This window comes from Plasmopara halstedii (assembly GCF_900000015.1).
Source record: "Plasmopara halstedii genome assembly, contig: Scaffold_323, whole genome shotgun sequence".
Taxonomy (NCBI): Eukaryota; Oomycota; class Peronosporomycetes; order Peronosporales; family Peronosporaceae; genus Plasmopara; species Plasmopara halstedii.
In genome coordinates this window covers 590,081-600,798 of record NW_020187244.1, presented here as the reverse complement: position 1 = coordinate 600,798, position 10,718 = coordinate 590,081, and the positions used below count along the sequence as shown (strand labels likewise).

Sequence of the window (10,718 nt, the reverse complement as noted above, 5' to 3'; positions counted from 1 at the left end):
TCGTAGTCTTCAAGTACCTTACCACTCGAATTGCTGCGCTCCAATGTTGTAGTCCCGGCTTCTCCGAAAAACGTGAAGGCGGTGTTACCACATACGCAACATTAGGTCAAGTACATGTCGTTACGTACAGCAAGCATTCAATCAAAGAGCGATAAGGCTTGAATCGCATTGCCGACCGTTCCTCTTCCGTTGTTGGTGACTGCTTCGATGACAGTTTCAATTCTGATGCGCATGATTTATCCACGCTCTCGGCATCTTGTTGACCAAATCTCTTGACCACGTCGCCGATGAAGCGAGTCTGCTTGATCATCAAAGTTCCAGCTGACCTGTCGTGATCAATTACCATACCCAAATCCAAACTCCTTCATCTTGAAAGCATTCTTGAGTACGTCCTTGACTTGATTTATTTCTTCGCTGGTTATTGCTGCGATAATCATGTCATCCACAAAAAGTCCAACGTAGACAAACATTTTCTTCGTGCTCTTGACACAAACACATTGATCTTTCCCGCAGCTCTTGAAGCCATTCCTCACGAAGACACGATGAATCATCTTGCTTCAAGCACTTGCTGCTTTTTTCAGTCCGTAGATAGCCTTGTTTAGTTGGCATATGTATTCTTGATCATTGTTGACACCTAGCGGAACTTCCATAAAAACGTTGTACGTCAACACACTGGTGAGAAAAGCCGTGTCAACGTCCAGCTGTTCCATTTGATCGTCGCATTCAGCACATACTGCGAGAATTATCCGGATCAAATTCATGTTGGCGATCTCGAAAAAGTCGACGCCATGCTTTTGCCTGAATCCTTCCGCGACCAGTCGTGCCTTGTATCGCACGACATCGCCATTTTGATCACGCTTCCTGGCAAATACCCATCGTGATCCGATTCTGCGTTTAATCTTTCCTCGTGGCTTCAATATCCACGTTCACTTTTCTTCATGAAAGCAAAGCTCATCATCCATTGCTTCACGCCATTTCATCGCATCGTCGCTTGCCATTGTAGGCGCGAACAGCTTCTGCAATTAGTCCATCCTCATCAATCCTAGCACGTTTCAGAGTCGGTGGACCTTCACTGCCTTCTGCCGACTCTTCGTCATCTGAGCCGTTCCTTATCATTAGCACCGGCTCACGTCTTGCTCTTGTTCGCTCCACTCAGGCCGAAACACCAAACGATCTTCGTGTTGCACTTAGGTCGGTTGTTGATTCTCCATAAGCTCAAGTCTCTTTTGTACAGGGCTCTCAGAAGGCATTAGCCGCTGTACATCGATGCCTGGCGCGTGAACCATATCATCCATTTCGACATCCGCAACTGGCACTTCGACAGCCTCCATCGGATCGTCCAGAACTGGCTGTCGATTCACTTGATGCTGAACCTTGACTTCATCGCCATCCTTCACTGCTTGAGTCGTTCGTTCCGGCTTGACCTCTTGCGTGTCGCAAATGCCGTCCACCTCACGCTCATACAACTTCACAGAGCGAGTCACTTTGACCTTGGCATTCTCCAAGTCAAACACGCGATAACCCTTGACATTCTCTGCGTAGCCAAGAAACATAAACTTGAAGTTCTTGTGCTCCAGTTCGGTCCGTTTCACATTGTCAATGTGAGCGTAGCCGTGCGAATCAAACACGCGCGAATGATCAATTTGAGGCTTCATTTTGAAAGCCAGCTCGTAGGGTGTGATGTCTGTATGGGCCGTATTGCTGGAGCGATTAACTAAATAAACCGCTGTGTTTACCGCTTCCGTCCACCAATCCGTCGAGACGCTCTTGTAATGCAACATGCTGCGGGCCGTCTCCATGATAGTCCTGTTCATACGCTCCGCCACTCCGTTCTGCTTAGGGCTGTATGGAACGGAGCGCTGGTGTACAATTTCGTTCTGTTGACATATTTCAGCCGTTGTCTTGTTTACAAATTCGGTTCCGTTGTCAGATCGTAAACAACTCAGTCGCGCACCCCATTGGTTCTCGTAAAGCGTCAGAAACTCCATGACATATGTGTGTACGCGTTCCAGCACACGTGTCGTTCTTGTCATCGAGCGAGATGGAAATGCCGTGACTGTTTGCATGCCCTTTGGCACCCAGCACACAATGTTTCCTAATTGTGCTTGATAATTAAAATTCCTTTTGTTGAGCATTGTGTCTTGACCAGCGCGTCCTTGTTGGGGTGTCCCATACGAGCATGCCAAAGCTCCCACTGATTGTCAGCCCCAGAATATTCAACGAGACATGCTTCTTCTTGCTCACAGTCAAGCAAATACGACTTCCGATTCTTGTCGCTGACGCAATTGCTTGCTTCTTGTTTCAAATGACGCAAGACGACCGCGAGAACTCCAAACTCATACCACACTCTGCAAGCTTGCCAACGGATAGTAATCTTCTGTCGAGTCCGGGACTTCCACCATACAAATACCCTTTCCGGCCAATCCAGTCAGTTTCACCGTGTCAGCTCCGGTAATGGGCAACTTCTTCCCAGCTGCAATCGTAACTTCAATGCTAGCTTCAAGGCCCTTGTAATCAAACAAGTTGTTCCTGTGTGGGGTCATGTGGGAGGTTGCCCACTGTCTTTCAGTCATCCTGATGACTTTCCTTCACCAACAACAAACACCGTGTCGTCACTGTCGGACCTCTTACTGGCCGGGCAGTTCCGCTTCCTGTGCCCAAACCTGTCACAGCTAAAACACTTGTCCTTGAATCCGCCGTTATTGCGTGGAGGACCACCCTTTCGTCCATTGTCCCGTCCACCTATGAATCTTCTAGCGTTTTCATCTACGCGAAACGCTTTCTCCGTAACTTCCTTCCTTTGCAGCCTCTCTGATTCCTTGAGCAGCTTCTCTTTGAATTCAATCAACGTGATGTCCTTCGCATTCTCCACAATCGACGAAATTAAGTCATACTCTGACGGCAGACTGCTGAGAAGAACCACCAGTTGACGTGACTCATCAAGTGGCTCTCCTGTAGTCTGGAATCCCACTACCAGCTCATCAAAAGAGTCCAGATGCTCTGCCCTGCTTGTTCCACTTTACATCATGAACTCGCGCAGTCGACGAGTCATCACCAGCAGAACAAGGCACACAGAATCAGCCTTTGCCTTTAGTCGGTCCCGAAGTGTACGCAATTGTTAGCTAAGGGCTCAGAAGTGTCTATTGCAAGCCTCAGCGGATTTCACAACCCTGCTTCACTGAATCAGCAGCGCCTTGCACTAGAAATATGTAAGCGAAAAGGTCGCGCCCAAAAACAAGCACTTAAGTGCGTTACCTCCGTGAGCAAGGCAGTACACCATGGAAAATACTCAATGACGAATTTGGCGAGCATTCGAAGGTTGGCGTGTGTGGTCAAATGTAGTAGCCACCCAGCAAGGAAAAAGGAGGTTGTATGTAATGGCCTTATACCAAAAGAACTTATAGCTGGTATGTCGGTTGACTTTCTCTCGGTGGCAGTGATATCAGCAAACACCTATATTAAAATTTTATATTTGCTCATCATTCCTGAGGACGGAGATACGGATGTGGACTTCCATTTCAAACAGTTGCGAGCAATGCTCGAGGGTACACACTTAAAAAAGTGTCTGCCAGCAAAAAGACGTTTCTTTGGCGCTCACAAATCTATATTCGCGTAGTTCAATCGGAAAGCATATATCTCGGCTTGGCACCGAAAATGCATATTTATAGCAGACGAACCTCATACGGATTGTCAGACGAAACGCGTTCACTGCCCAGCGAAAGATACCGACAGCGATGCAGGGGTATATTGCTCGTAATGTTGCGTTTGCGTTACAGTATGCAATCCAACTTTGAACGTTTGACCTAACCTTATATAAGCGATCTAGCCAATTCCCGATTTTGTTGGCACGAAACTGTGAGACGTGCTGATTTTAGCCCGACTTCACTACGAGGGAAATTTAATGATGTTGTACCATGAGGAAATTGAGTATCATGCGCTAAGTGCGCGTAAGATCCAGTATATACAGGAGCAGCATGCATATATCAAAGGCAGACGAGTCGTGGAAGAATTTTTATTTAACACCGTTAGCATTTCTACATTTGGAGTATCTGCAGTTTGTCAAACCAAGTTGAATCGTTACACTAGACTGTCTGCAATCTTAGCCATTAAGGGTTTCAGTTGCACTCCAAAAATCGCTAAGAAAACGCAAACACTTTTTGTGCTATATGTGGTCTAACCTATGCCATATGATACGTTAAGGCTATTCGGGTGCAAATTGTACTGATGAAGACAAAAAATGTCTCAAGAGTCTCCTGAGGCTGAGCTATTGTCGTCTCTGGTCTCTAGACTAGAAATCAACTTTTGAGTTGCTTGGGGTGCCAAAAGATGATCTTTTCAAGTGCGCAGCTCAGAAAGCGCATTTGAAAAAGTTTTATGTAAGAATTGACCGCACATCGGGCTCTTGTAGAGTGTGTATGTATCGCCACAAATGAGAGATCTCACGAAAATCAATAACTATAGCATCTACCCTGCAAAATCTGCTCAATTGGCAAGGAGTGGGTGGATTGGCTCAGAGATAGAGTCGATATCTGGCGAGGTGAAAGGATTACCTCACTCCGAAAACTCATGAGAGTTTGCGGTCCCAATTTGGCAACATTGCCTTGGCGCTGTTGCCGCTAATAACCAGGAGATAGGGTCGCGCAGCGCAACGTGTTTTCAAACAACGAGTAAGTACTGGCCTTGTTCCAAGGTGAATATCTGGCCACATTTTTTAACAAACAAATTTCTTAAAATTGCAAATTTTTTATTACGGGCACAATTCCGAAAGAGCTAATCTATCACATGATATCACAACGAAGGAACTCTGCCTCCAGCGGAGACGATAGCCTGGCCGCTATTTGTACGCTCATTGAGCGCAGCAATTTGGATCGAAAGTCCAAGCTTGACAGCACAGGTCGCATTTGCTACGTACGTCTACAGGGCTCCTCGTCCACTTTACATCCAAAACTAACGCAACTCACAAACAGGAGCTCAAAAATTATCCGCTGCTGCTGGATTCATTTCCTCTGGAACGACTCATGAAGGCTATGCGTCGTCTTGTTTGTGATTCGGATACCTCCACGCGCGCTGGGGCGCTCAGAGCGCTGCGCTACGCCATCAGCAGTAGTATTAGCATCAAGCATTTTGTTGACCTTAACTTGCCAGTTTTTCTGGTACGTTCATTAGAGCGAGAACAAAAACATTTGGCTGAGCGTGTACAGGCTTTAAAAGTCGTGCGGAGGATCATTGAGATTGACGCGGCGCAGATGCCGACTGGACTGGTAGCTTCGTTAACAGCCATTGCAGGCCACAAAGACGACAATATGCGACGTGTGTGCTTAGAGACACTGCGAGAATTAGCTTTATTGCATGTGGAGGTTGTAGCTGAAGCCAATGGTATGAAGGTTTTGGTTGATGCCATACTTGAACCTTCGTTTCAGGACTTAGCAGACTCGCTGCTAATGACGCTACTCCTTGTGCTAAACGAGCCGTCTACTCGCAAATTTATGGAACCTTTTGTGGACTCACAGGTGTTGCTAGCACCATTCACGGATACTGATTTGCCAGCAGGAAATGAGAGGCGACAGCGATGGATGGCTAGTCGAAACGCTATTGTTATGATGATGCGGTCTTGGACGGGAATAGTGGTGCTAACGAGCAATCCACAGGGGCTACAGTCGCTTATTCAGTTGCTAGTACGACCTGTAGGTGAGGACGTGCAAAAGGCTGTTCTGTCAACTATTTGTGAGATTTTTTATAAAAAGACAAGTTTTGACAAGTCAGCGACCGATGTAGCAGAGATACCTCCTCTCACCATCACTTTGTCGAGTGCCGAGCAATTACCTCTTGCTGCCAATCACAATCTTTTGGATAGTTACACGGTCGTCATATTGCTTGCTATGATACACTGTGGTATTCTTGAAGCGTTGATCACGCTAGGAACTGGACCATCTCGAGCTTTGGCGGAACCAGCTATTGATCTGCTAGCCGATATCTTGCGTATGGCTTCACGTCTGTTGCCCGATCAGCACTGTGCGTCAATGCTTGCACTCCCGCGATTAGTCTCGGCAACCTCGCTCACAACTACCACAACGATGTCTTTGTGTGACCATGCTGAAAGCTTATTGGAGCGTCTACAGCGAGAGAAATCGATTCGAGCAAGTGAAATGCTCGGCGAGCTGGCAAATGCCGTAGGTGCCAACTCTGGCAGCATTGCTACACGAGGTGTGTCACTTGTTTCATACGGTGGTAGCGGTGTGAACGGTGTGCAGCTGGCATCCGAGCTACTGCGTGACACGAATCGGCCTTCGAATCTTCTAGCCTTGCAGCAAATCGCAGGCGTTGTACGTCTTCCAGCATCAAGTGGCGGCGGGGGGATATCCGGAAGTAGTGGTAGCTCTGCAAATTATGCCGTTGCATCTCTTTCCACACAACGTGGCACAAAGAACGCGACTGCACAACTCAAAGATAGTTTGACATCGCGTGAGCTGATGGTTCTCGAGCTTAAGCAGTCGCTGGATGCACAGATGGATGACAGTACGTTTAAAGATATGCTACACAGCCGCTCACGTGTATTAACGGATAAAAACTACAAGAATTGGAACTGGGACATCATTTCTGAAATGCTCGAAGGGCCATTGACTAATCCGCAGCGACTTTCGGAGGCTATGAAAACAAAGTTTTTCAAACGGTTGTCGGGATTTTTTCGTTGCGATCAGGGCAACAAAGGTTATTTCTCTAATTTGTACTGGATTCCGGATCACGTGCCATATCTTCGCCCAGCCTGCCAGATGTATACGTTACTATTAAATCATCCCGAAGGTTTGCTTTTTCTTAAGACTGATCGTCGTGGTCAGCTGCTTACTGAGATTTCATCTGCACTCGAGCTTGAGGCTCGCCCTGAGGCTGCTATCGTAGAATCGCATATTGGTGTGTTGAAAGCGCGCATGTTTTCACCTGACTACGTCTCTCGGCGTATGCTTCGCGAATACTTTACCCTTTTGGGATTGATGAGTTCGAGCAAGGAAGGTCTGAAGATGATGGAACAATCAAATTTATTTCAGCGGCTATACGTCATGGGCACGACAAAGGGTCACGACTTTTTGTGTCGCCTGATACTTGCCAACTTGGATTACTCAATTGATGGCAGTTCTCGCAAGCTGCTTCAGTCCTGGATGATGGAAGGATCTAAGGCGCTACGTTTGTATGCAACATGCTTGCTTCGCGCTCTACTGCGTTCAGAAGTAGCAGACTTTGACAAGTGGGGCATTGATGCACTTCTAACTCAATTAACACAGGAAGAGGAGGTCGCCAAGGCCGCCCTTAGTGTTTTGGAAGAGGCTGCTGAGACCCCACCGTGCCTTTTAGCGATGATTTTGAAGCGACCAGTCAAATTAACTCAGCTAAAGGATAAACGTGCTGAGTCGCTGCTTCTCAAGTCGCTTTCGCTAGCTGAAGGACTTAATTTTCTGCGAGATACAGGTGACTGGATTCCAACTACACTCGCCGCTTGGCGTCGTGAAAAACACATATCGTATGTACATGCTGTCGAGCACGCAATTTTCCGAGGATTGCATCGCGATGCAGCTGGTCGTGAACGTGGTTCAAGCAACAGCTTGAACACCCGTCAAACTTGCGCTCCCACACCCATTCCGGTAAACGTACCAATGAAGCGAGGTGGTGGTGTGGGACTGAAACCACCAAGTGGTGGAAGTAGCCAGCGGTCCTTGTGGGGATTGGATTGGCTTTATCGTATGCCCTGGAATATGGAGGTAAAGATTGTCGGTCCTCCGGGAAGCGGCCCTCCTTCAAACCTTATCTTGGAAACGTATATTGATGGTGCTATGCGCGAGGAGGATGAAGCAGCCGCGTTTGATGAGCTTCGTATGAACTCTATCCGCGTCAAAGGGATTGTTGTGGATGCGCGTAATATGCCACAACCTGTAGTGGTGAATTCACAGCAAACGCTGCAGGCATGTTTGTTTCTAGGCACGCAACCAGTTGATCGACGCGGCTTCACCAAGCCGCCTCCACAGAGTAACGGAGGCTTCGTTTCAGCTGGTGGATCTGCTACAGGTGCTGGCTCTGCCCTGTCAAGTGACACACAGCAGAAGATGCTTCGCGCTCGTTCAGCTTCGAACTCAACTGGAGGGAGTATGGATCGCAGCTCGGAAACAATGATGTCAACGTCGCTGGATTTTGCGGATACTGGAGTTTCATCGGCTGACGCTGCCAAAGAAGAGAATAAGGACTGGAGCTCTTGCCATCCTGAGCAGCGGTCACCGCAATATCTTACAGCACCGCAGTGTTCTCTGTGTGCCCCAGGTGAGCGTGCTGTTTGGAACTTTCGAGTCGAAATGGACTCAGCGGCTGGTACTACCACTTCGAACGGAAGCGTTAAGCGCTTACTGCTCAAGTCTGTTGAATTTACGTTACAATTACTGCCACTACGCCCGCGGACCGTGCCATTTCCAGTTCATCTCTACGGCGAGTTGGCTAAGACCAGTGCTGGGTGTCAGATCCTACATACATCTGGGCATTTACCTGAATTCCTTGCCTGTCTTCGGGATGCCGCAAGTGTCCCGCTTGAAAAGCGCGCTGCATTGTGGGCACTTGGGCACGTATCCGCCACTCCACGTGGATACGACTTGCTTAACCATTACGCTCAAGACTTCGTGGAGATGATTGTAAAGTTAGCTACTGATTCTCCGCTTGTGTCTATTCGCGGAACCTGTTTTTTTGTCCTGGGTTTATTGACGCGATCAACTGCTGGCCGGAGACACCTTGCACGTCTTGGCTGGGAAGCGCCTCGTGATGCGTCCCGCACTTCCATCGCCGTGCCGCAAAACTGCACGTCGCTTTTTATGTGGCCATCTGAATCTTCAACGCCCTGCCCGCTAACGCAGACGCCTGCATCGCCTCTTCAGCGTCTGTTAATCCGCAAGCGTGACAAGATGCCCAACGAGTGGCGCGAAGTGCTCCGATTTGTTGCTGATCTAAGCAATCACATTACCCAAAAGGAGGCTCACGCTTCGCTGAACAAATTGCGATCATCTAAGCCTGAATTGTTCGAAGAGCCGATGCTGTTGATGTTCGCACACGCGTTACTGGAGAAATATAGTTACCGTCTAGCTTTACGTCAATTCGTGCTAAACGCTTTTGACCGAGTAGTACTAACCGACGATGTGCTTGATAACCTTCGAATGGAAGATGAAGAGGAACAAAGCAATCAAATTCGTCCACGTGTACCAAATGGACGTACTCTTCGACGGCGTCGGTCATCACCTTCGATTCCTTCATTCACAACATCCGTTCAGTCGCTAAATGCTGCAATGCAAGCAACATCTAGTGTCTCGCGCCTGTCATCTATGCAGAACGGTTTCAATACAGGTGGAAATTTAGGCAACCAGCGTCCAACCGTGCGAATAAATGCTCACAATGATCCCATCAATCACACAGTCATGCTCAAACGGAATCGTAAGCGTTTGATTTTTTCTGAAAAGACGATCGCTGTTGGTGCTCCTGAAGCTGTTGTGTAAACCATTAAGCTAAGATATAGACGTTTGAATGGTGCAATCTATTGTCACTAAGTTTACAATCCATGGCCCTGCTTGACTACATATATCTTTCAGAGGCCATGTCCATCAGCGAGTCACCAACATGCAGAACTTCCAGCTTGCATAGCTTACCGTTGAGGGTCGTGCACATGGTAATGGCACCCCACAATGTCTTGAGTCCGTCACAGTGGACTCGTAACAATACCGTGATGGGCTCATTACTATTTGCAGACTTTTTTCTCAAAGAAAGAATGTCGAAATCACTAACTGAAGCACCAATTATACCGAACGCCGTCTTTAACGTATTGTCAAGAAAAAACTTGAGCTGCTTCACATCGACGTGATCATCCGAATTCTCGAAATATCTGTCGAACGTTTTGTCCACTTAGTCATTCAGACATTGTGAGCGGGTGGTTTAACTTACATGGCAATCTTTATATAGTTGCGCTCCTCAATCAATGAGAACTTTTGATGCGGCATTGTTCGCGAGCTGTTTAAATGCATTTTTTGGGAGTCGGTACTGCAACGTGTATAGGACAGCACAACAAATCTAACTGTATTGACGGGTGAATTATTGTGTAATAGCTTACATAAAATCATGAGCTCAATGTCAAGGAAACGGTAAGGATTCTAACGGTGCTGATAGTGGGCCTGCAACCAATGTCTGAGCATAGGGCGCTGGTCCATCCGTTTTATGCGCAAAATCCATTTTTTATAAAGCTACTGAGATATTTTTGTCGAATAATTATCAGCGTTTTTTCAGATACTTTATCCGTCAGAGATATGAATTAATTGCCGATGGGGATTAGTTCCGCAGCCTCAGAAAGTTTGAAAGCGTTAGTACAGTCCGTACGACTGTGTAAAATTACTGCAACAGTCGCTCCTCTGATACAGAAGACACCCGGTACACTAGAGATAACTTATGGCAACCACGATGCACTGTCGTTTGTTTCTCAGGAAGACTTGAGTATATACAATCGCTATCCTTTGTCTCATCCGCGGCATAAATCCTCTTCTGTCTCTCGTACTCGACTCATAGAGCCCAGCCACATTGTTGTTAATTATATCGGACAGTGTTATGTTCCACACCGAAAGCTGACTAGCAATGTAATGGGGTTACACATACCCTGGTAACAGGTGTCACACGAGATGTATGACGGGGTTACACGAACCCTAATAAAA

At 47.3% G+C, this 10,718-nt stretch overlaps 4 protein-coding genes across 4 annotated transcripts; 2 read left to right on the top strand and 2 right to left on the bottom strand.

The window, feature by feature from the left end:
- Positions 1-1,187: 1,187 nt before the first annotated feature.
- On the bottom strand, positions 1,188-2,135 carry PHALS_08623 (FOG: Transposon-encoded proteins with TYA, reverse transcriptase, integrase domains in various combinations; the record flags this gene model as incomplete). The annotated part of the gene is made up of 1 exon (XM_024724008.1): positions 1,188-2,135. One exon carries the CDS (start codon positions 2,133-2,135, stop codon positions 1,188-1,190), a length of 948 nt encoding a protein of 315 aa, XP_024574928.1.
- A 1,157-nt stretch (positions 2,136-3,292) lies between these two features.
- PHALS_08622 (uncharacterized protein) lies at positions 3,293-3,616 on the top strand (the record flags this gene model as incomplete). The annotated part of the gene is made up of 1 exon (XM_024724007.1): positions 3,293-3,616. One exon carries the CDS (start codon positions 3,293-3,295, stop codon positions 3,614-3,616), a length of 324 nt encoding a protein of 107 aa, XP_024574927.1.
- Positions 3,617-4,782: 1,166 nt separating this feature from the next.
- PHALS_08621 (Protein required for meiosis) lies at positions 4,783-9,518 on the top strand (the record flags this gene model as incomplete). The annotated part of the gene is made up of 2 exons (XM_024724006.1): positions 4,783-4,908; positions 4,968-9,518. 2 exons carry the CDS (start codon positions 4,783-4,785, stop codon positions 9,516-9,518), a joined length of 4,677 nt encoding a protein of 1,558 aa, XP_024574926.1.
- Positions 9,519-9,527: 9 nt separating this feature from the next.
- PHALS_08620 (Ribonuclease P/MRP protein subunit) lies at positions 9,528-10,016 on the bottom strand (the record flags this gene model as incomplete). Its single annotated transcript, XM_024724005.1, has 3 exons — positions 9,528-9,604; positions 9,669-9,901; positions 9,961-10,016. 3 exons carry the CDS (start codon positions 10,014-10,016, stop codon positions 9,528-9,530), a joined length of 366 nt encoding a protein of 121 aa, XP_024574925.1.
- Between the last annotated feature and the right edge of the window lie 702 nt (positions 10,017-10,718).